Raw genomic sequence first — 24,687 nt, 5'->3', positions numbered from 1 at the left:
AATACGTTTGTTGAAATTGTCATATAATTGAAATTATTGCCAACAAATAAGGCAACATCCATTTTCAATGTGTTGCTTCTTTTTTTTAAGGAAATGCTGTTTATCCTGAAATACATATTCAGTATGTTTAGCTTAAAGAATTAAACTTGCATAGCACGTTCGTGTTTTCCAATTTCATTATTTCAACTCGACATTCTACGGAGTTATAAGTCATAATCAACCTTAACCTGATGCTGAATAATGGTGTGCGCATGAGATTCTTTTGAATCAACTGTATATAGCCAGGCGTCATTTTTTTTTTTTTTTATGTGAAGCATACAGAATGATCGGAGGAAGATGGGGAGTATAGTGATAAACTAATACACACCACACTATTGCTCGAGTTTTTATTTTTTTAATTCAGTCCATGTGACATGCAACAATTGTGCTGTTCCCAAAAAACGACTTTTTGCATGCATTCCAAATTGGAACTTCATTGAAAAGGGTATGCGCTGTTTTTTTTTTTTTTTTTTTAATAATTATTTTAATAATTTAATAATGTTTAACCACATTAACTGCATGTAAAACTTTCGGCCAGTAGACCTTCGTCAGAGCATCAGGATTTTACACTTAGCCTACGCTTCGTATCTCTTGTAATTCAGTGTAGGCCTATGTGAAGGCAATATTTATTGAATATTTATTTATTTTAAATCTCTCATTATTACATTCTATAATGCATTCTAGCACACCAGACAGCTAAGGGAGGATTTGAGACTTGAAAATCAATGGCTGTTGGTGATTCTTCCAACAGTAAGATCATCAAAAGTGATCAATTAGGGAAAAGGCAGGCGAAACCAGAAAATAAGCATTTCTGAAAGAAATAAATCTGTTGCTCACAAAGATGGGTGCAGTATGTTAAATTATGCGGTCGAATTATAGAAGTGTTTAGTTGAATTACATTTTATTTATTCATTAATTCTGAAATTATAACCATATGCAGTAGTTACGCCAACCTTCAGCAACGTCGTCTACTGTCCTATAGAAATTGTTTTCAGCAATTTCGATTGGGGTCGCTGCAGATGAGACGAGAGCAGCAATTGGTTGCTATCCTCTCCGCCTTCTAAAGTTCCTTTTGAAGTGTGAAAACGTAACGGTAATAAGAATTATTTTGCGGCCCACAACCACGGATTAACGCCCGTAATTTCTGAAGAAAATGCACAAGGTCCTCCGTCGCATTCACGGTCCGCCTTTGGGACGGAAAAAGGACGCTTTAAGTGTTTTCGAATTCTTCGCTAAGTTCCACCAGCCCAGTGGTAAGTTCAGTTAAGTTCAACATTTCAATACCTCGGATTTCGAAAAGATTTCGAAATAATATAAAAAAGTACAAACGATGCAGAAACAGCGATAGCTAAAGCAATATTGTTTTCAACGTGCTTGGGCTGGCTTTCTATATTGTACACAGTTCAGTGCATGTTACCATATCGTGCTACAGCCTAGTTAAATTTAGCAGGACTTGGTTAACAAGCGATGTAGGCTATCACATTTCAGCTACGTCAGCTAATGAAAATCTTCGAGATTATTACTTTAATTAGATGCTTCTCATGTCAGAGGGATTATTTGCCCACTTAAGGCACCTTGTGTCAGAAATAGCTATGCATGCCATAAAGAATAAAAGTCCCATATTCACATTGTGCTATATTGTAGACGACTGCGTAAAGAGGTTAAAAAAACTTTATAACTAATCAAAATAAAGACTGAGGCAAATCCACAGGTTCCTAATTGGGGAAAGTGTGCACAATTGGCCACTAAATCTAATCATTTGATAGATAACGAAGAAAATCATAACGAGTCAAACCTGTATTCTGCTAATTAGTTAGTAAGGGAAGTCTTATGCACTTAAAGCACTTAAACACGTGTTCAGCAACCTAATTAGGAGCCTATTAATTCCCTATGTCAATGCCTCCTCTTGTTTGGAAGTATGTCAGTTTAAGTGCTTCCAAAACTAAAGGTTTATTAGAAATGCTGAATGGCTATAGGTGTTGAAGAAATGTTAAGATCTACCGAACTTAAAATACACTTATTTTAAGTGGAATCTTGGCACACCTATTCCCAAACATACAAGGAGGGGGTTTACGAGCCCCACCTATGGTAAATCTAAATCAATGTCCTCTAACCCATTTGCTTCTGAGTAACACTAGCCTACATTCTGTCCCTCTTGCACCTGCTATAGCTTTTAACTTTGTGGTAAGGTTATGCATTGACTACTACTATCAGTTGTGACCCTGATGACTCTGCTCACTGCCTTAACCTGTGTATGTGCTCTTATATAAGTCGTTAGGGACACGATCATATACTAAATGTAAATTTAACTGAACTATAGTCTGCAATGATATGGTTAGGCAGAACTACCATATTTGGGGAAAACGCACAAATCCAGTTAATCACGCCACACAACTGATTCAAGTTTACATTTACATTAGTGGCATTGAGCAGATGCACTTATCCAGACTAACTTACAGTTAGTGCACAAAGAAAGGCCTGTATTCATAAATCACCAACATTTCAAGTAGCAACCAATGAAAGTGCAATGGTTGTGCCATAACACATAGGTAATGATAGGTAATCCCTTGTCACTAAAACTAACATGTGGAAGGGAAGGTGGAGTTTTTTTTGGTGGGGGGTGGGGAATGTATAGGATATATTGGTAATAAATAGGATGATTTGGAAGAGGGGATTGGGAATCAGGCTAGAGAAGGTATTTCCTGAACAGTTTGGTCTTCAGGTTACCCCGGAAGGTTGGGAAAGACTCTCCTGACTGACTGAAATGGGCAGGCTGTTCCACCATTGGGTAGCCATTAGGGAGAAGAGGAAAGGCTGGGATGAGCGATGACCAGGTCACCACAGGGAGGGGAAAGCTAGGCACCCAGTGACGGCTGAACGTACAGCATGGGTTGGGGTGTAGGGCTGGACCATGGCCTGAAGGTATGGAGCTGCAGCTCCTGTAGCAGCCTTGTACACCAGCAGAAGTGTTTTCAATTTGATGCAGGCAGCCACCAGGAGCCAGTGGAGGGAATGCAGTAGGGGAGTGACATAGGAAAATTTTGGAAGGCTGAATATCAGGTGGACTGGCATTCTGGATGAGCTGAAGGAGGTGGAGAGAGTGCTGCGTAGCCTGGCCCAGAGGGAGCTGCACTAGTCCAAGTAGGAGATGAACCAGGAGCTGGGCAGTATCCCTGCTGAGGAAGAGTCTGATTCAGCAGCTGCTGTAAAGCGCAAACCTGCTGGATCATGCTATAGCACCAATGTGGGCCACAATTCACTGTCTAGACACACCATGATTCCTGGTGGCATAGTCAGGAGTCAATGTGGGGTTTCCAATGGAGATGGAAAGGTCAGTTTTGGCGTAGTCCAACCACAGTGACATCATCCTTGCCGACCTCTTTATGTGAATGTGTTCTCTTGCTTTTGGCTGATATCTCGAAACTCAGACACAAATATGTTGAGAAAAGAAGATGAAAAGTGGACTTATTAGGAATTGAACCATGGTGTCTTTTCCACAGCTCCAAACCTCCTGGCAGCCAAAATCCTGGCAGCTTCAACCTGTTTAATAGGCATGATTGTAGCCAGGCAGCTTTTAATACTGAATCAGTAATGAAGTGCAAGATTTAAAATGCCATGATCTGTTGTTTAGTTTTGGTATAACTGGTCTAGAATTTTAGTAGGTGCTTACAGCAAGTTTAGCTTAGTTATTACATTGGACAATTAGGAAATGTAATTATGAAATATGGGACAAGAAGGTTGGTGGTATTATGGTCTGTGTTTTATTGAATGCTACTGTAATATCATTTAAATAAAACATGGAAAACAGCATGCTGCCTTCTCTGAATTAGATTTTGTTTTGGCAGTTATTTTGTTGCCACTATTTACATACTGATATACTTTACAAAAGCTATAATAACATTACAGGTATACAGCTTAACAGGAGAGAATACTTGTAAGACCTTGCTTATTATCCTGTTTAAATAATTAATTAATAGTAGTCTTCATAGCATTTAAATTCAATATATAATGCAATGACCCTGCATATGTACTGCCACTGAATGTTATTAACCTTTGGATAAACAGAACTTATGCCAACTTTGTGAGAATCCACATATCATGTTGGTCAAAGGTCTACAGTGATTCTGCGACAGTAAAAAAACATTTTTTATCAGACACATTGTCACCAGCTCTTATGCAAACTGTCAGGTGTTAGCAGTTATTCTATTTCATATTAATGTATCACTCCATTGAACATTTCTGAATAAAATTTCAATTTCAGAGGGCTTCATTGACAATAATGGAACGTTCAGTTTTATACTGGTTCCTCTCCAGACACAGCATTTATGATGATAGGCAGGATCTCATTAAGATCTCTTTGTACAGGTGCATTATGTCAAAAGTCGTCGGTAAAACACCCACCCCCAAATCTCCCGGAGATGCCCCCATGTGACTTTAACCCAGAGGACTATAAGGTCAGAGGCTGTTGCTATGTCGTTGGTTTGGGTTGTTTGTAAATGGATGAACAGGGACAGTATTTGCAAATCTGCTATCTAATTTTCCTACAGGACATGTCCAAGGCCAAAATGTTGGAAATTCGGAAGAAGTACTGCAACCCCATGACCATGAAGGTCACTTACTACAAAAAACCAGTCTACATCCATCAGGGCTATATGCAGTGGCTGTGGGATGTAGATGGGCACCGTTACCTGGATCTCTTTGCAGGGGTTGCAACAGTCAGCGTTGGACACTGTCACCCGTAAGGCTCTGTCAAACTGCCTTCTAATACTTTAAACACATAGTCGCTGCCCATAATGTTATTTTGTACAAGTTGACGTTGAGTCATCCTGAACTGTGTATCACAATGGATTGCCTGTAAATCAGATTAGCTTTATAGATCATGTACAATGAACAGAACACATGGCCAATGTTCCTAGAAATGCATGCATTTATTAATACATAACACAGCTTTGCAGACTTCAGGCAGGTGTATATTCTTCAGTGCTCTCCTGTCTGAACCTGGCTTGGCCAAAGTCCCTGCCAAGTTATTAGTTACATATTAGTGATGTTGTGAGGGTAAAGATGGCTTAGTTACTAGTGAGAAATTAACAAAATCAACCTACTTTCAGAGTCATTGAGAATGTAGGCACACTACATTTTCATGGTGTCTTTTTTAGAGGATCATTAAGATCTAGGATACCTCTTGAAGATAAGGTTTTCACGAGAATTTAAAGGGGAATTCCACTTATAAACAACATTAAGCTCATTTAACAGGTAAAGGCATAACTGATGAGTCTCTCTTAATTGTTGGCCTTAGCAGTCTCTGCACATAAATATTGGCAGGGAAAAGTGTAAATTCAGTAGAGGTATATGCCATAATAATGTACACATCTATTCTTTCTCATTTTTGAAGAACTGCAATGGGTGATTAATAAAAATTTGGAGGTACCTCCCCTGACCTCCCATACTAGGTGAAGGGGGCCTTGACCGAGCTAACAGATGGTCGCTCGGTATGTTCTGTATGTTTAGGCTACTTTTCAGAACTGAAAGTAGCCTAAACTGAACTGAACACCATAATTATTCCTTAGATTTTCTTTCTTTAATGGATAGCTTGCTAGTCAGCAGAATGGCATCCAGGCCAAGTTGTAATGCTTAGTCTATCAGTTTGTATTCAGTAGAAGTGGAAACCTGTGACTGGCATTGTCTAAGGACCAAATTCCCTCCGGTTTTGCGATTACTTTTGCAATACACATTTCAAAAGTGTCATTCCCCTTTTACTAAAAGTTTAAAAAGGGTCAATTTGACCCAAACCGGACACGAGGGTTAACCATACAGATGAGTTTCCCTGTCTCTGCAGGCAGGTGACAGAGGCCGCTGTGCGACAGCTGAAACGCTTGTGGCACACAACCAATATCTACATATATTCTCCACTCCACGAGTATGCTGAAAAACTGGCCTCCCATTTCCCTGACCCACTCAAGGTACGCCCACCATGCGTCTGGTGAACTGCATTGGCATTTGAAAAACTGATTTTCAAGTTTTTTTATTTCAACTTATGTGCGTCATGTGGGAATCTGCCTGTCCATTATAGTGGCATGTAATGGTTTATGTACTGAAGAAATTAGATCCCTACTTTAATGGTTGTAGAATAATAGAAGGTTTAGCTACAGAGAGCTAGATATTCTTTCTCTGGAGAATTGAATCCCTGGTGTTTTAGTTCAGTAAAACAGAAAATAATTACAAATGGAGTCTCAGAATTCCAAAAGGCTCATACAATTTACAAGTACATGTTAAAAAAAATCATGTTTGCAGGTCCAGTCAGTTTATGCTGTGAAATTGTGAAGAATTAAACGGTGATAAAATATCCGCCCCCAGGTTGTTTACTTCACAAACAGCGGCTCTGAGGCCAATGACCTGGCCATGCTCATGTCGAGGCTGCACACGGGAAACTTTGACATCATCACTCTCAGGTAAAGCCAGCACAGTCTCATACCCCCTTACTGACTCCAGGCTCTGCCAATGTCAGGACATGTATAACTGATGCTTTGAAATACAATACAAACCAACTTTGGTTACAATTGATGGATTTGGTGAGGTTCAATAAGCTAAGAGATAGGAATGTCTTCACTTTTTTATTTTTATGTCATTGTCCCCAAAATTAAACGTTTGCTGCTTTAAATAATTTTGTGTGACAGACAATGGGTGATCCTTTTTCACTGCTTTGTGCAGAGGTTCATACCATGGTGGCAGTCCACAGACGATGGGTCTGACCTCAAACGCAGCTTATAAATACCCCATCGCCTCAGGATTGGGTTGCCATACTGTAAGTTCCATATCACAATCATACAGAATATGCTAATCACGCATTCATAATCGTCTCTATATACGTTATTTCCCCATAATCAACGACGGGGACATGGGTACAGTTAAATTGTGCATTTACAGTGCAAGTTAGTTTTTTATTGAAAACAGGGAACCCTTGTAATCTGAATTTGCACTACCACTTTATACAGAATGATGGGTCATGTTTTAGAAAGTATGCACATTCGGACCCTTGCTGTCATAGCAGCAAACATAATAAATGAAATACATTTAATTGCTGTGGTTAGCTAATGTTGGGTAGGTAAGTATGTATATTAGGGAAGCAATACACAACGTGATATTTCCTGTCACATAATATATACATTCTTCTTCTGAGTCGCAGGACTTCATGATGCGTCATTCATAACCTTTTGTGTCAAATCACAGCTATTTGCATAAGTGCAACAATTCTAATAATTTCAAAACACATCAACATGTCATAGCACTACACATGCCACCGAGTCATTTCCTCCAATTGAGGAAGTCAGAAACAAGCACACACTGTCATTGAAGTGAGTGTTTCTCGCCACTGCCTCTTGTCACACCATGATCCTCCAGCTGAGCTGTGTGGCAATAGCTAAGAAAGAGTACATGTCAGGCACAGCTAGTGCAGGCCAGCTACAGGGGTCTGAGTGAATAGCAAAGATTTCTGATGCATGATGGGATGTGGACAGTCTCACCAAGCAGACCTGCAGTGCATAGCTGCCATTCACAACGGGCCCTGATTTGGCCAGAATTCCACCCCAGACCAATGTTGTACAATCCACACACCTTAACAGGATTGACCATCCAGCACTCTCTGAACTCCTGTGATTCAGTATGTTACCTGTCATATGCTGGGCGTCTTGTGTACATTTTCTGACTATGAGTTGTAGCGTTTCAGTCCACAGCTACACAAGAAAGACCGATCATGTTCTGATGCGCTTTGCTGCAGACTATGTGTCCCGATGTTTTCCAAGGCCCATGGGGAGGAAGTCACTGCAGAGATTCTCCTATCCAGACCATCCGAGACTGCAGCTGCTCCCCAGGTAGACAGAGATGACCCAAAATTTACTTATTGTTACTTATGATTGACTTATATTGAGAACTGCCTGCAATCAGTCAACATAGCACCAGTCTTTTCAATTTTATCATCTGTGTATTTCCTTTTTTAGCCAACTGCTTTTGTTTTATTTGCGAATGAGACTCTTTTCATTTGCTGTATGCATTTTATTCATTTCGCTTTATGATTATAACTTATAAGGACATCACCGCTGACAACTGCTGAACAATGTACCTAAAAATGTACTTTTACTTTGTGCAGATGATAATACAAATACTTGTAGGTGTGACAGTGTTGATTTAGGCATTAAGAACCCCTGTTATACCAGCAGCACCATTCATGCTCTTGGCTGTTTTATTCGTTGTCATTGGAATTCCAAATTCAGTCATATACAGTATGTGAGGGCACTTGTCCTCTGTCAGTCAAGCAATTTGGTAAATCAGGCATGTTCCGACTTTTTCAATTCTATCTTGAAAGAGCGTGCACATAGTCATTTTAGTGTTTCCCTTGCCTCAAGCTCCCATAGTTTATAACAAAGTCTATGACGTGCCTGTGAGAGGCTTGATGGGTGGCAGTGTAGCATAATGATTACAGAACGAGACTTTCAGCACTGGGGCTAAAACATTTGATTTGATTCCCAAGTCACTGTTATTTTGCCCTTGTGCAAGGTACTTAACCTGAAATGTTATTACAATGAACTAAGGCAACAGTATACAGATTGAACTACGTAAATCTGACAGTTTTATTTTAGAAGAGGAAACATAGTCACTGTCTAAAGGGCAAGGGCAAATTCATTTGCTGTGTAAAACATTTACTGCTTTCTGTGAAATTCCTTTACCAATTCACCTTTATAAATCACATGTACCAATGGAAAATGTTACTTGCTTAACTATTACTGTTTTTTTTCTCTTTCGATTTTTAATTTGTAATTTACAGCCATATTTTTAGATCACATTTGTCATGACATCTACATAAACAATATAATTTTCTTAATTACAGGCTGCTGCCAAGCCAACGACATGTATATTGGGCAGCTGAAGGAGGTTTTTGCAACATGTGTTCCAAGTCGAATTGCTGCGTTCTTCGGAGAGCCTATTCAGGTATGTAGTACATTCAGAAATCCATTTACTGTACATTAGGGCTGTTTACTCGACAAAATAATATTAATAATAATTCAAATATTGTATTCCAAAAAATAAGAGATTTGATAATAGTAAAAAATGTCTTGCAGAATTGCCATAATTATTGCATTGCACTATAGGACAGTGTTAGGTAGATGGATGGATGGATTGATGGATGATGGTAGACTGTCACGTCACACCATAAAGCTGTCAAGATCAAGTGTTAACCTAACAATTAACCATTATTTTATCCTGAACACAACATTCTCATTCTGTAAGAATGATCTGGGGAACAAATTGCGCTATGTTGTGATGGAAAAATTGTGGAAAATAGTCTGTTTTAGCACGATCCTTTAAGTGATTATTAACCAAAAACACAAGATGATCCATTTTGTTTGGGGCGAGAGTTGCACTTCTTTTTTTTTTTTTTTTTTTTTTTTTACAATGTTCAATGAAAAGCATTCTTCGCTTGATCAGAAGTGCCTGGAATGCTCTGGGATTTCTGGGCTAGATGTATAGTGGCTTTCCACCACACAAGATAGTAAAAAAAGTATTCACAGTATGGGCTGCCAAGAGCAAAGCCATGATTCTTGTTGTTAGCTGCAAATAATTTGCAGTCCAGTTTCTGTCCAAATCTATGTAGGAGGATATTAAGATTCAATAAAATATTGATGTAATATGCACCAGTTCTTCATTACTGTATCCATGCTAGGAACTAAGATGGTAGGAACCCTTTCACCCAGAGTAGAGGGAGCATAATAGGTTTGCCAAAATAAAAACAACCTTTTTACAGTTTGTGTTTACAATTGTGATTTAACCAATTGTGATCTTCATTGTGTCATACTGTTCAAAAGTTCATTGTGCTAAGGTTACCGCATGTATCCAATTATTATTGTATTTCTCTCATAATTGCAGCTGCACTTCAGATGGAATGCTATACGTGTTTAACCAGTATGCAGATTGACTTGAGTTTTGTGGCTTTCCAACAGGGGGTAGGAGGAGCTGTGCAGTACCCTAAAAACTACCTCAAGGAGACCTACAAACTTGTAAGGGAGAGAGGCGGGGTCTGCATCGCAGATGAGGTCAAGAACCCTTACATGTCCTATAATAGTCATATGCATGTATTCATTTATATTTCTTCACCAGGCACCTTATTTGGTACAATAGCTGGTGATTTGTTTGATGAAGAGGGAGATCACATTACATTTATATGTATCCACAGTGACTGACGTAGCACATACAAAATGTCTGATTTCTGAATTTACTGCCTCAGGTTCAAACTGGATTTGGGCGCACAGGAAGCCATTTCTGGGGATTCCAAGGTCATGATGTTATGCCAGATATAGTTACTATGGCAAAAGGCATTGCTAATGGGTACCCTATGGGGGCTCTTGTTACCACTCCAGGTAAGCTAGGGCTTTGATACAGATCAGCGTTTAGATTACTGAAGTTACTGTAAGATTGTTGACTGTAGGCACTGCACCTAGCCTTTTTTCAATAAGCAGTCTGATATTTTTTTACAGAATAAAGTAAATAACAGATACTTTAAGTTATATTTACTTGTTTACGTGCCATTGTTTGAGATTGCTAATTATCTTCATGATGAGGGAGGCATGCAGCTAAATGAAGAAATGTCCAGCATTTTAGTACGATCCATTTAATTTACAAACCTGGCTAATTTGTATTAATTCTGATTTCACTGTCTGGCATCTTTTAAGTTGGATTTTGTAGAGCATGTTCTAGAAAGATGTACCAGCCAGCCAGGTCATTTTTCCTTCACTGAAATAATAGGTTTCTGATCACCACTCCACTGTTACAGAGGAGAAAGTAATTTATTAACTAGCCTTAGTGAACTATTAGCAGAATAGTGTTATTAATTTGACAGATGCTCTTACCTAGCAACTTAACTAGCCATTATGGCAATATAATTTACGTGCAGTCACAGGATCAACAAGAAAAAGAACATAGGTGCAGAACAACAGGCAGTGAGCGTAAATGTGTTTTAAAGAAAGCAAATGTATTTTAAAGGTTGTCATTTCTATAGTGTGGGCATCAAAGTGCAGTCTTACATTTTACTTGCTTTAAAAATAGATTCATGATTATTTTGACAACTGAAGATCGTAAAAATGATCCTTGAAAGTCTATCTTTCATTTTACCTAGGCTTATAAGAAATATAAAGTATATAAATCTGATTGAGAAGGAATCTGACACCAGAGAATAAAATGCTGTAGAGAAAATATGTTTGATACAGCAGACTTAAGTTTATATTTGGAATAACAAACATTTTAATGATCTTCTGGTTGTCTAGCAATGTTTAATATTTTTAATGGTGTACACAGTTGTATGACTTTACGTAAGGCAGTAAGTCGTGAGACTAATGCGTAGCTCAATGGAAGGTCTTGCTTTTTCACACAGGTTTGAGCTAATTAATTTCAGTAGTGGGGAGTTAAATTCCTGGTTTTGACTTTTTCTTTCATATTTCAGAGATTGCTGCATCATTTGCTAAGGGAGTCCATTTCAACACCTTTGGTGGCAATCCTGTAGCTTGTGCCATAGCATCCTCTGTGCTTGATGTACGTGTAAATATAATTATTAGTCTATATTTGAAGTTGCTTCACATATTTGTAATAGTATCTGATTATGTTTAAGTATCAAAGTACTTAAACATCAAATTTTGTGAATTTATATATGTACTCATGTGGTCCTGTGCAAGGAGTCACCCATTTTATTAAAAAAATTTCCATTTCTGTTAGGAATTATTGTGGTAACCGCTGTGCTTGCAATGTTTCACTCATTTAGACAATAAGAGAAGATGGTACACAGCAAAACAGTGCTGATGTTGGGACATATTTGTTGAAAGAGCTGGCCAAACTGCGGGATAAGTATGAGATCATCGGTGACGTTCGTGGGAAGGGACTGCAAATCGGCGTGGAGATGGTCAGGGACAAGGTACAGTTGATACAGTTGAAAAGCAAGATAAGCAGGAATTTATGCACAGGAATATATGCACAGTTGTGATGCATATAGGAGGTATTTCCAGTAGTTTTGCTTGAGAAAACTGTATATTGAATAAACCTAATAGGAAATCATGAAGTAAACTGTTATAATTTTTTTCATGGCCCATTCACCTGCATTAACATCATAAGCAGTGAAATGGAGAGACATCTGGTGTCTGAAATCATTTATCAGCAGTGTACATCTGTCATTGTAGTTTTGGATTTTAAAGAAACAGTGCCAAATATCTGTAGTGTACTCTTGCCAATAATGTTTTACTGCGTGGATCTAGAAGGTTCTAATCTTTTCTGATTTTTTTTAGGTTTATCTTTATTTAAGAATGACCTGAAAATCAAGCAGTGGGTGTGTTTCTCAGTGATAACTTGAATCATACCACTGAGCATACAATGAGAAACGTATAAAAGAGGCACAGACGATTTTTTCCTTCACCTGTACATAGTTCTATATCCAGTCTTCCACATGTGGTTCGCTATATTTGTTCAGGCACATACCTCTCATACCTTGTGCAATGCCCGGGGCTGTTCTCATGAATATCTCAGGAGTGGATCTGTAACCGTGCATGTTTGAGCATGCCCGACTCACTCACGCTCTGTCCTCCTGCAGGCGAGCCGTCAACCCTTACCTGCTGATGCCATGAGACAAATATTCGAATGCACCAAAGACATGGGTGTCCTCATTGGAATGGGAGGAGTGTATGGCCAGGTAAAATCCTATCCTGTTACCAAAGACACTCCTAATAACTAACATATTTGTTTCGGCTTATACAAGTAGTTGTCTTTTTTCATGCCCTAAAGTATCGTTTCTCCCAGTTTAGAATGAGTTCTATTATACACCTATCATTCAGAGTAATAATCATTGGCAAACGCATCCTCCAAAATGCTTATAGTTTGGGCTCACTTGTCATTCTGCTGTCCAGAAGCTGTGCTTCATTGTGCTCGAGGTTGAGATAGCGAACCTCTGCTACTCCGGTACCATTACAAATGAATAGAGGTGTAATCACCCGTTCATTGTGTGTCGTCAATGAGCGGATACAATTTCTCCAACCTCAAGACCAGCAAGAATAATCCTGCAATACAAGATTGGAATTGCAGATTACTAGAGACAAGATAGAAAAATAACTAGACTTAAAAGAATGTCTGTCACACTGAATGCAAATTAGTTTGTTTTAAAACATTTTGATCACCAGATGTTTAAGTATAAAAAAAACATCCATTTACTTATTAAGATCAAATGATTATTGAATCTTGGTCATGGTTTCTCAATGCCAGATATCAAATCACATTCAGGCCCATGTACATTGTGAACTTTGTCCAGACAGGTAACTTTTAGTCTACACCAGGGATTACTGAAGTCCCACATCGTGTTGTGCACTCACATTAATGCTCTAATTGGAGCCATCTCTCATCACCACTTGATTGTTGTAGGATTTTTTTCTTATTAGTTACACGGTCATCTTAAATAGTAGATACTATTTAAAAAGTGAATACTGTAAATTTCCCAAATAATCTAGTCGGGTATTTGGTCTTCCATTGTGTACAACATACCCCAAGTAGCAAATGGCTCCTATACTTGTCTTTGTAGTCCTCTTTTCCACTCGTTCTACTGGCTTGTATGTAGGTTGCCTAAGACAGGGCTGGCCAACCCTGTTCCTGAAATGAGAACCTTCAGGACGGAGGGTAGATCTTCAGAAACAGGGTTGGCCAGCCATGGCCAAAGACAGCTATCCACGGCCTAATGAGTCCCAGGAAATGGCTGTTCACGGTTTGGAGTTTGTTCCCTTGGGAAAATGACCCTGTCCCTCTTGATCTTGCAGACATTCCGGATCAAACCCCCCATGTGCATCACTAAAGAGGATGCAGACTTCTTCCTGGCCGTGTTCCGCCATGCGTTGGAAAGTTATATGGAGCAGAGATAATGGGGATCATTCCAAGATTGACGTCACTGTCGCTGCCTTGTAACAGACCTGCCAATCAGCTTTTGCTGAAGAATCACTATACTCCAGCAGCCTGGTGTATATACCCAGGAGCGTCAGATTTAACACTTCTGGTGTTACTGCCATTACCTATGATTCTGAATGATTTAATCTGAGACATGAAGCACTGAAAAGCCACATCACTGTAGCTGTGGGTCCCACAGCTGCACGCTGGCAGAGTGCTTTTCATTAAAAAATGACTTAAATGGGAAATAATGTTGAACATTATGAGAGAAAAAGTTCTCATCGCACTGGTGTACTATAATGGACAGAGCTCTGTGTGCACTGACATTTATGATAACCGATTGTGTTAACAAACAAATGTAATCAATAATGTAATTATGCTTAACTGCACTGTTCACATAATGCAAGTGACATAATGAAGAAACATTAAGGTTACTATAGAATAGTATCCCTAATATGTAACTAATGTAAAGAAAATATAATGTTCTATTTTGCACCAATATTGTAAAAGAATGTGCTATATAGTCAAATGAGTAAGCTATTTAAAAGGAAATGTTTACTTGATATAGGTTTAGATCAGACCAGAACACAAAAGTATTAGAACTGACAACCTAAAATAAACAATACTTAAATATTGTTTCTGGCTATATCGATATCAGTGGCATTTATTTTTAATGTCTTCGACCATCACCCTAAAATCTTGCAACCAGCACAGTGTCAATGGCCCTGTCCAAATCAGCACACGTGCCTACTACTGAGTGTACAAGTTGCATACAACTTGTATACTCAATAGCTGGCAAGTGTGCCGATTTTTGTCTAGTAAAGACAAAGATAAACAACCTCACTTACCTCAATCCAGCTCAATTGCCATTTTAAATATCTAATTTGTATTTAACAAAACATTAGGACAGTAAAACTTGTTTCACAAAATGGAGTTGATTTGTTGCAAAATGTTGAAAGGTTCATTGTGACCCAGGTTGTTAACAGACTTTTCCTAGCATTGTGATTGAGAACCAGGTTATTAACAGATTTAACCCTGCAGAGCAAAACAAAGGGAAAGAATCAGAAAATAATATGCAGTGTGTAATTAGGAAAGGTTAAAAAAAAAAAGCTGACTAGTTAACATTAAGTATAAAAAGTTGTGCTATCCTAAGCAGTCTGTGCCAATTGTATGTATGAAATCAGGTCTAAAAGAAAGAAAATCATTCCAAGTAATACAATGCACACCTACAAATTAAAATGGATTCTCTCAATGGTTTAATAGAAATTTGGAAACCATCGTCTCCATACTCAATAAGCATGGATTTCAAGTGCATTTCAACTTCTAAATGACTGAAACGGGGAGTTTATTCCACTCAAAAATGTTTTGAACATAGATAAAAAGTCAAATTACTTGTACACAGATATACACTCACCGGCCACTTCATTAGGTGACAGGAGTGGCACCCGGTGTGGTCTTCTGCTGCTGTAGCCCATCTGCTTCAAGGTTTGACGTGGTGTGCGTTCAGAGATGCTCTTCTGCATACCTCGGTTGTAATGAGTGGTTATTTGAGTTACTGTTGCCTTTCTATCAGCTTGAACCAGTCTGGCCATTCTCCTCTGACCTCTGCCATCAACAAGGCATTTTCGCCCAGAGAATTGCCGCTCACTGGATATTTTCTCTTTTTCAGACCAACCCTAGAGATGGTTGTGCGTGAAAATCCCAGTAGATGAGCAGTTTCTGAAATACTCAGACCAGCCTGTCTGGCACCAACAACCATGCCATGTTCAAAGTCACCTTTCTTCTCCATTATGATTCTTGGTTTGAACTTCAGCAGATTGTCTTGACCATGTCTACATGCCTAAATGCATTGAGTTGCTGCCACGTGAATGGCTGATCAGATATTTGCGTTAACGGGTGCAGTTTGCAGTTGTACCTAATGAAGTGGCCGGTGAGTGTATATTCTATGCATCAGTGCTTAATTTCTAAAAATCTGTGCATACTCATTACTGATTTTTAAGTGGCAGTTTGCATCAACTTTCACCAATGTATTTCACAGATTAACAAGCTATATATCAAAGCAATGGCACAAATGATTTTCTAACCTGCCATTCATTCCTTGCCACCAGTATCCAGGGATAGTTATAGCCCCAACAGACACTTCGTTTTATTCGTCCTGTATAAAAATAAAACTTAATGATACGTTTGTATTCAAGTTAAACTACTTTTACATTAAAATATTTATGTACCTCTGACTATAACTGCCCAAAGCTGGATAAAATGAACAGCATTTATGGATGGAAATGAAATGCCACAATGAAACGGACACGCTATTAACACTGGGATGCCGAGGGAAAGAATGTTACGGTCCAGGGCCTGCAAACACTTTGACATGAACGGATTGACAAAATCACATCTGTATTCATGATAAAAATATTCTCATTGGGCTGCACATTATACTTGAGTGATTTCTCCAGTAAGCTGTTAAAAAGAGACTGGAATGCCACACAACACAGCCAATATGCTTCTGTAGAAGGTTCCTGCTTTTCTAATCTTCAGCACCATTTTTCACACACCAATGGAAGTACCACCACAGCGTTGCAAACACGATGCAAACGTTTCCAGTTTCACACCCATCCAAACACTGCAGAAGGAAATGCACCCCTGGTACATGTATGCTACAGAAATACATCCGTGTTCTGGGGCTTTGCTACCACAGGCCATGCTGTGTTCGTTTGTTTGAAGAGGGACACAAGAAAAACAGAGCTGTAAGAGAATGTATTTCTTGGTTCCAGATTTAATTAAAACCCTTTCCCGCCACATACACAGTATATTATGCAGGAAATCTCCGTAACACCAGACATTTCGGCCACGCCTTTGAAATTCCAGTCTTTTAGGATGGCAAAGTCTCTGCCTTGGCTAATTCTGGAGAGGTTATCTGTTCTTCTTCTTGTCCTTCTTTCCCTTGCCCCCTGCAGGTCTGGTCGATGATAGTGCTGTGGCGTGTCCTGTCGTTTTCAGGTGGTCGAACAGTTTGTTCCTGGTGGGAAACTCAAACTGGCACGTCACACAGCGCAGACTCACTTCCTGCAGGGAGAGACATGGATCAGAGACCCAGAGACCCCACACACTCGTTTTATGTAAATGGGCTTTATACACTTCAGCAACATCATAGCTTCCCCGAATGGTACTCACCTCTGCTGCATGGTCCAGGCTTCCCTGAGGCTTACTGCTTTTTTTCATTGCGCCCTTCTTTACTTTCGTCTTTCCAGAGCTGACAATACATAAATAAAACCAAATGCATAAAAAAAGCTCTTGAATAAAAAGCGTAAAGGGCAAAGCAATAACACAGTGCCCCTGCTTAACTATTTTGTCAGTGGGCCATAAACCACACAGCGCATAAACCGTGTACAGAGACCGGTCCTTAGACAAACAGCTGTCATGCAGGAAGTCACCTCTTCGGTTCTGTGGGTGGACTCTCTTCGTGCTTCACGTCCTCCGTGTCCTGGTCACATGGCTGGTCAGGGGGAGACTGGGGACAGGGGCTGTCCTCACTGCTGCCCGACTGCTCTATCAGGGGGTCCTTAGGGCTGCACTGTGCCTGCACAGGCTCTGGAATGGCACATTCTTCCACTGGCTCTTCTGGGGCACTCTACACGAAATTAGAGTGGAAAAATAATGGGGGAACTAAGCATACCAACATCCCACTCCACAAGATTGAAAGCTGTGGCACAGCTGGGTTCATTTATAATTCATAAAATTCAATATTCAACGTGATTGAGATGATCATTAAAAAGTACTTTTTCCATTATACCAGAGTTAAGTGTCCACTGTTCAGCTTTCTCCAAATACTTACATTTACTACTTTCTGTAGTCTTTTTTTCTTTTTCTGCTTTTTAGATAGCCTGTTTGTGAAAGAAAAAAAACTGTTGTAAGCCTGTGTACATGTAAACAAGATAAGGATTTTGGCCATTGTATTTTAATGGTCTCTTTACACACACACACAGGTCTGAATAGGGTAACTGGTATATTTAATGAAATGTACTTGTTATTCAATATTGCATCAAGTTTATGGGCTCCTATGGACTAGAGAGTTAATAGTCTACTAAATAAATTCTTCCTGTGTGAGGGAGGGTCATACAAAGGTGCTTAAATGGGGTACAATGATCAATTTGCAATGCTGAAATAGGGTGTTAAAAAGGACGCCATTTTATATCAGTGTTTCTATTTTTTTCTTCTCAGAACGCTGACTTCTCAAACCAAAGAGACTGAGATGGGGTGCTTGGAATTGTATATGGCATATGCATATCTGCAGGCTCAGTTCAAAGTACTGCACTTGTCCCTTGTGTTAAACAGTAAAATCAGATGTTGTGAAACTGCTAAAACTGATTTTTAAAGATTAGTTTCAGCATTGATGCATAGTTACTGCATCTCACATATGTTGTGTCAAATGTGATTAACACATCATGCTTCATTAAAAAACAAAATAAACATGTTGGACAAGCTTAGTATGATAACATTTCATTATAGCCTACATTGTCCATTATAAACACTCCGTATGTATCCAAATAATCCTGAACAAGCCACTTCAAATTCCTAGGACATTTCAGCATGCAGAACATGCACAAAGAGTTTTCTAGAAGACATGCATACTTTTGCCGCGGAGCCTCCCCCTGTTCAATATCATCTTTCTCCTCCTCCTCCACCTCCTCCTCTTTTTCAATTGCGTCTCCAGAGCTGAGATTCAAAGTCAGCTCCTCTTCTTCCAGCTGTTGCCGCAGCAGTGCCACCATCTCCCTGTGCTTTTTGGATTTCTCGTGATTTTTCATACTGTGAAAGGAGAGCGAAAACAGAGCATTGAGCTCTCCACTACCACACGCTGCATAATACACAGAGCCAGGGCCGGGCACTGGAATTTAACATACGCTTTATCCGTTTTAAAAGACTTGTCACAGGCTGGACAGTAGATGTCGTCGTAATATTCCACGAGTTCTTCTGTTGCATCTGTGAGAGAGCAGAGCAGAGATAAGCTTCAAACAGGCTTGCATTTCATGCCTTTTCTTCTAGCTTTTCTGAAAGAGCCACACAAACTGCAGTGTAACCGATTCAGAACATATTCTCCCATCCTGACACTAATGTGTGAAATGAATTAAATGTGTGTGTATGTGGGAGCATGTTTGGTTGTGTCCGTGCACTGGCCTCCTCCACTCTGGTCTCCTCCGTCCATCACGTCTGCCTCTTCTTCTTCACTTTCTGACGCGTCACCGAACTCCTGCCCATACTGCGCCTCTATCTGCTGAAGCTCCTTCTCCAGCTCAGACATGGCCGCCCAGCTCTGCTCCTTGTAGTCTTCCGCCAGCCTGCAGGGGTGAAGCCTCCAGTCAGTGCTCATCGCTTAAATCAAGTAATGAAGTCTAGTAATACCCAGGGCAGAGCTAATTCTATTTGCCAAATTAATGTCTTTTATTATTGATCCAATAAGAGCGCCGCCACTCCCTGTCTCCGGTTACAGCAAGTTAAAGATCAATGACAGAAACTTAATATTCATGATGTCTTGGATTACACGTCAGTGAACTACAAGACAATGTGCATGATCAGGGGATGGGAGACATTATTAATCTATAGGCAGCGCATTTTCTGGATAGCCTCCAGTATACTCATGGAAAATTCACACTATTATTTAGGGGACACATTTGTATCTGCAGCCTGTCCAGCAGTGTTAGGCTAGTTCCCCCATTAGAATCCTTCGTCAGATTTCATAAACCAGCCAAGTGGCTCACCTGGCATACTAGTGTTTTGTTAGGAAGGCTTTTAAACTGCAGTATCTTTCTGTGGTCTGGGGATTTTATTTTACCCAGGTATTTTACAATACCTGATGAGAAGACTTCTCGGCTTCTTTAAAAACATCCATCTTAATCGTCAAAACAAAGAATTCAGTGTATATGTGTAGCTCATACTGCTAAAGACACAAAAAGTGGACTTCCTCTCCTGAAAAGGTCACATGATTTCACTCACTTGGCCTGGTGGAGTTTCTGCTTCCGCCTCAGCTCCTCCACCTTCTTGGCCTTCTCGGCGTTCTGCTCCTCCACCAGCTTCTTGTGGGCCTGGACCCTCTTGTCCCTCTTGCGCACGAAGGCCACCAGCTGGCGGACCAGCTCGCCGCGCTCCTTCCTGGCCTTCTCCCGCGTCCGCTTGTTCTCCTTCTCCATGGCCCGCTTCTCCCAGCGGTTGGAGGCCTGCCGCGTGTCGTACTCCTCCTTCCACGCAAAGTTCTTGCGGGTGCAGAAGCTCTGCCAGTAGCCGTAGAAGAGGTGCACCACCTGCAGACATGGAAGCATTGTGGGCCCCAGCTGAGCATCGTGTGATGTATACACAAGGACCAATGAAGAATCACCAGTAAAACTGAGGAGCTCTCTGCTTTGTTCTGACAAACAGATAATGCATTGTGATGCTCCTTTCCACACCATTTCCTGACGTGATATTTTACCGTGTCATAGTCACTTTGAGAGTCTCCAAAAGTGGGGAACTGGCCTTCTTCTTCATCCTCCTCCTTGCTGTGCTCCATCTCTTCCTTCACTATGGATTCAAACAGGTTCCTATATACTGTGTAAAATCCCTGCCAGGACAACACAGAAATATAAAAGGATTACCATCAGCACATCATTTCAAAACTTTATTTAGGTTCAGGGACCTGGGAATTCTTTGCTAATGTGTCGTTTTAATACTTTTTTGCATTCACAAAAGGCCAATAAATATTTTTCAATGATTCTTGCAAACGATGGTAAAGCCTACTTTATGTTGCTTTCTTTTATTTTGTCTGGAAGAGTAAGGTTACTCATCTAACCGGCTCGAACCTAGCTAGCGGTAAGGAATGATTTACATATGACGTGTATTACGGATATGAATGTTAATGAGCGCAAGATACACACCCTGTCCTTGTCTACTGAACAGGTCACAATAATCTAATAGTTTTTATTACAATTTAATGGTTATAATTTGGTTAAAAACTTGACAGAAATATCAAGACGACAAATTATTTCTGGGAAATATAACCACAATTTGAATCCAGTTTCCTGGATCTTTAATATTATATATTTATATTATATGTATATGTATTTCATCATGCACATATAGGCAACATTTCGATCAAAGTACTGTGGGTTAATTATAAAAAAAAGTTTATGGACCAAAAAGACCTTTTTATGAACCTATATTTGAAGAAGTCTTCTAATCCAGCAACCTACAGATAAGTTAACTGCCGACCTTTGATCACAGAAACGGTACGCTATCGTTTCAAACAAACTGCACAGATGTATTCTGCCCTCTAGTGGTGATATAACTACCTGCAATGCAAGCGATAAGCCTATGCAAAGTAACAAATATTCCTGCCATTCACGTCTAAGATTGCTGTTCAAGAGTTTGCAAATCTCAACCCTATTGCTTCATTGCAAGAACTATCTCTAGCATGCAAAAGACATGGATCATAACATTACATTTTTGACAAAGCTAACAAAATCAAATCAAGTTAAACAAATGTAAATCATAAGTTGAACAAATGTAAATTTCAACAACTGGCAACATGCATGTGGTTATAAATATATTTATATAAATATTTTTTAACTGCATGGTAAGTCATCTTCCTGTAAAATTTGCTGTTGCATCTTGAATATTGCCATTATCAGACAAGATCATATTTGACTAAATACACAACTACATATGAAGCTGTTCTTCTGTCAGTGCACGGTTGGTACTTAAAAAAAATAAAATAAAAATTAAAAAAATAAAGTTTCATTATTTCATCATGTTAATAGCCAGACAGGCTAATAGTTAGTAGTAATTGTAAATAGCAGAGTATTGCCTTCTAAAGCTGTACAGCTTTTTTTCTTGTTTTTAAGATGTTCTGGCCTGTCTCAAATTGTTGCCCGTTGGGTGAACCTGCATGAGTGGTTAACCTGTGGGGTCTATACAATTTATCGCAACCCTCTCCCTTTACACTGTACTAGGAAACTTATTTGAATTATTTCATGACACACTGGGATATTTGGTTACATGCCATGGTACAAACCGCTGCCCAGAGAAAGAGTTAAAATCAAAAGGGTAACCACCTCAACACTTACAAGTGACTAGCTTCCCACAAAAAGCCTGATTTATGCACAATAAGCATACTAAATAAAACAGCATCAGAAATAAGAGGCAGAATGGGGTCCTTGTGTCTCACTCACCTTCTCATCATCTCCAAACCCAGAGTAACATGTGACAGTGAAGTACTGCAGCAGGTCGATGCTGTCATCCTCATACTCCCCACTGACTCCACCCTTCAGCAGGGCCTCTCGGTGATTGTCATACCTGGAGGGATAACAGCTCAGCAGCATTAACACTGATGTTCCACAGATATGGAGCAGTATGACATACTGACCAGCCAGAGTGCGCGAGGGCTCATTAGCCCTTAAAACAGTCTCATTCACTCTGATTGGTATTCTTTGTTCTTTTTTTTTTTACCTTTCAGCTTAATTGTTCTACCCTACTTCTGTGGCACCAATGGCGATGGAAGTACTGATTTCAGAATGTGTGACAATTACCAGGCTCTTTCCTGTGGGTCACTCAGGACGTCATATGCTGCCTGGATCAACTTAAACTGCTCTGCTGCTTCTTCAGCATTCTCCAAGTTCTTATCTGGAAAGGAAAGAATGGGTCTCACAAACATGCAGAGTCTCTTAAGGTATCACTGGTGCTCTTGAGTTTAATTACTCCAGAACATTCCAGAATAGGACAAATGTTCAGTGCCAGGAAAGTCTGAAAATGTGTCCGTGTAGCATGCTATTCCGATCATAAATGCATGGGCATTGTAGGCCTACATTAGCGCAAGCCACAAGGGATGATATTTTTGTTGTTTAACCCTAAATTTCTAACCTTTTCTAAAATCCATGTTGTTGGCAATGGTAGTGCCCAAGAAAAGAGAGTGTCTGATAGATGAGGAGAGTCGTCCCAGTGCTGCAAAACCTCACTCAAGTTGATGACCTGCATTCAGCCATTGTTTTATAAAAACCAGCCTGGGTAAGGGCACAAAATCAGTACTGTAATTGTCGTGACAAACCTGAACTCTGGGATATCAAATTCTAATTTAAATGGTCAAAATACAGCGATATATTTAACTAAGTAGCTACGGACCACTGCAAATAGCATAGCAGCCACTTTGATGTAGCTGATTAAGTCTAGGCCTTAAATTTTCTCAGGTCTCAACTCTGTCTTGTTGTAGGGATCTGCTGCGTATGTAGGCAACACATGCAGCCTGTTAGGACAGATACAGCTGGCAGGAGTTTTACTGAGGTCCCTAGCCAGGCATACAGAAAGGACTAGTTGGACCTCCATGTGCAGCAGTGTGCAACAAATTTAACAGCTACTAATGCACTCTTCTCTTGTTTTACTAGTCTCTTATTTTGGTGATAACTTATTTTAATCAGTGAAATTCCAATGATTCAAGAGACTAAGTTAAGAAGTCCGTGATTAAATCACATTTAAATAATTTATACGTCAAAAACAATCTCTTTTCAGAACAGTTTATGGATATGAAATCTATGCCATCTCCATTCTTCAATCCTTCCTATCGTCTGCACATCTACATAGCTCAATAGAGCACTACTGTCACTGTCCTGGCCTTCACACGAACCCAGTCGACAGGTATTTTTGACTGACCAAACAGAATTTTTTTTAAAAAACCAGCAAGCAATTGAATTCAGGCTAACGTTACGTGTTAGTCCAGACGCACTGATCAAGTATGCGTTTTCGCTTACTACTACAACTAGCTAATTCACTTTAGGTAATTTAACGTCACCCAAGCCTTAGGTAAAATAGACCTGGGTAATATTTTGTAGTTAGCTATCGTTGTTCTTATTCAGTAATTGTACTAATTCTTGACACAAAGATGTGACCTGTAAGCAATAATGCAAACGAAATTAAATACCTGGGTGCCATTTCAACGCTAATTTGCGATAGGCCTTTTTCAGATCGTCGTCCGTAGCATCCCTTTTGACGCCCAAGATCTCGTAATGACACTTCATGGCCATGTTACCGACGATTATGCAGCTTGATAAATATTCTCTGCCAATCGACAGATCTTATACAGGAAAAGAAAGACCTCGTGCAGAAGCCGCTGTTGTTTCTGTCCTCTCGGCATTCAGCAAGCTAATTGTAACGTTAGCAAACTATGTGTAAAGCATGCATTGAAGTCCCAACTCTCGCTCTTCAGTTACATTATATAACACAATAACTATATATTTTCAGCCACTACCGTGTAGTTATAGATCGTATGGCTGAAAGATTAAAATTAAATAAACTCACGCTACGACTGGTTAGTTTTCCCAGGTCACCTATTTTAGCAATAAGCTAGCCCCAAAACCATTCAGCTTGTGCGTGTAGCAACTCCACTGCCGGTATGCGCCTTAATATGACGTCACTTGAAAACAGACTGTGTCATATTCACTCGGAAAATTAGGCGGTGCGCTCCACGAAAGCTATTTTCCAGTCCTTTAACCAGGGAAGGTCCATTGAAAACGTGTCTATTTTTCAAGAATTCCCTGGGAGTGAGGTCTGAGTGAACAGTCGCAAGTGGGGAGCCAGAGAGATAGGGAACAAGGTAAAGCCCCTGTATCAATTGGTTGAGTACCCAATGGCAGAGATCTTTCTTGTGGGGACCCGACTTCATCTCGCCAGATA

At 39.8% G+C, this 24,687-nt stretch overlaps 2 protein-coding genes across 2 annotated transcripts; one reads left to right on the top strand and one right to left on the bottom strand.

The window, feature by feature from the left end:
- The first annotated feature begins 1,043 nt into the window (after positions 1-1,043).
- Positions 1,044-14,631, top strand: agxt2 (alanine--glyoxylate aminotransferase 2). Its single transcript, XM_064309567.1, has 14 exons — positions 1,044-1,292; positions 4,405-4,493; positions 4,587-4,777; positions 5,876-5,999; positions 6,394-6,488; positions 6,748-6,841; positions 7,814-7,907; positions 8,921-9,021; positions 10,032-10,124; positions 10,316-10,448; positions 11,528-11,616; positions 11,843-11,992; positions 12,662-12,760; positions 13,872-14,631. Exons 1-14 carry the CDS (start codon positions 1,193-1,195, stop codon positions 13,971-13,973), a joined length of 1,554 nt encoding a protein of 517 aa, XP_064165637.1. The 5' UTR covers positions 1,044-1,192; the 3' UTR covers positions 13,974-14,631.
- Positions 14,632-16,751: 2,120 nt separating this feature from the next.
- dnajc21 (DnaJ heat shock protein family (Hsp40) member C21) lies at positions 16,752-24,425 on the bottom strand. Its single transcript, XM_064309566.1, has 12 exons — positions 23,936-24,425; positions 22,554-22,647; positions 22,197-22,320; positions 20,462-20,590; positions 19,990-20,294; positions 19,174-19,334; positions 18,900-18,978; positions 18,628-18,804; positions 17,831-17,879; positions 17,430-17,626; positions 17,170-17,248; positions 16,752-17,061 (listed from the first exon to the last, which is right to left on the bottom strand). The coding sequence occupies exons 1-12, from the start codon at positions 24,036-24,038 to the stop codon at positions 16,909-16,911; spliced, it is 1,650 nt and encodes a 549-aa protein (XP_064165636.1). The 5' UTR covers positions 24,039-24,425; the 3' UTR covers positions 16,752-16,908.
- Between the last annotated feature and the right edge of the window lie 262 nt (positions 24,426-24,687).

This window comes from Anguilla rostrata, chromosome 14 (genome assembly GCF_018555375.3).
Source record: "Anguilla rostrata isolate EN2019 chromosome 14, ASM1855537v3, whole genome shotgun sequence".
NCBI classification, from domain to species: Eukaryota; Metazoa; Chordata; class Actinopteri; order Anguilliformes; family Anguillidae; genus Anguilla; species Anguilla rostrata.
The sequence above is the reverse complement of the archived record's forward strand: the minus strand, read 5'-3'. Positions and strand labels throughout refer to the sequence as shown.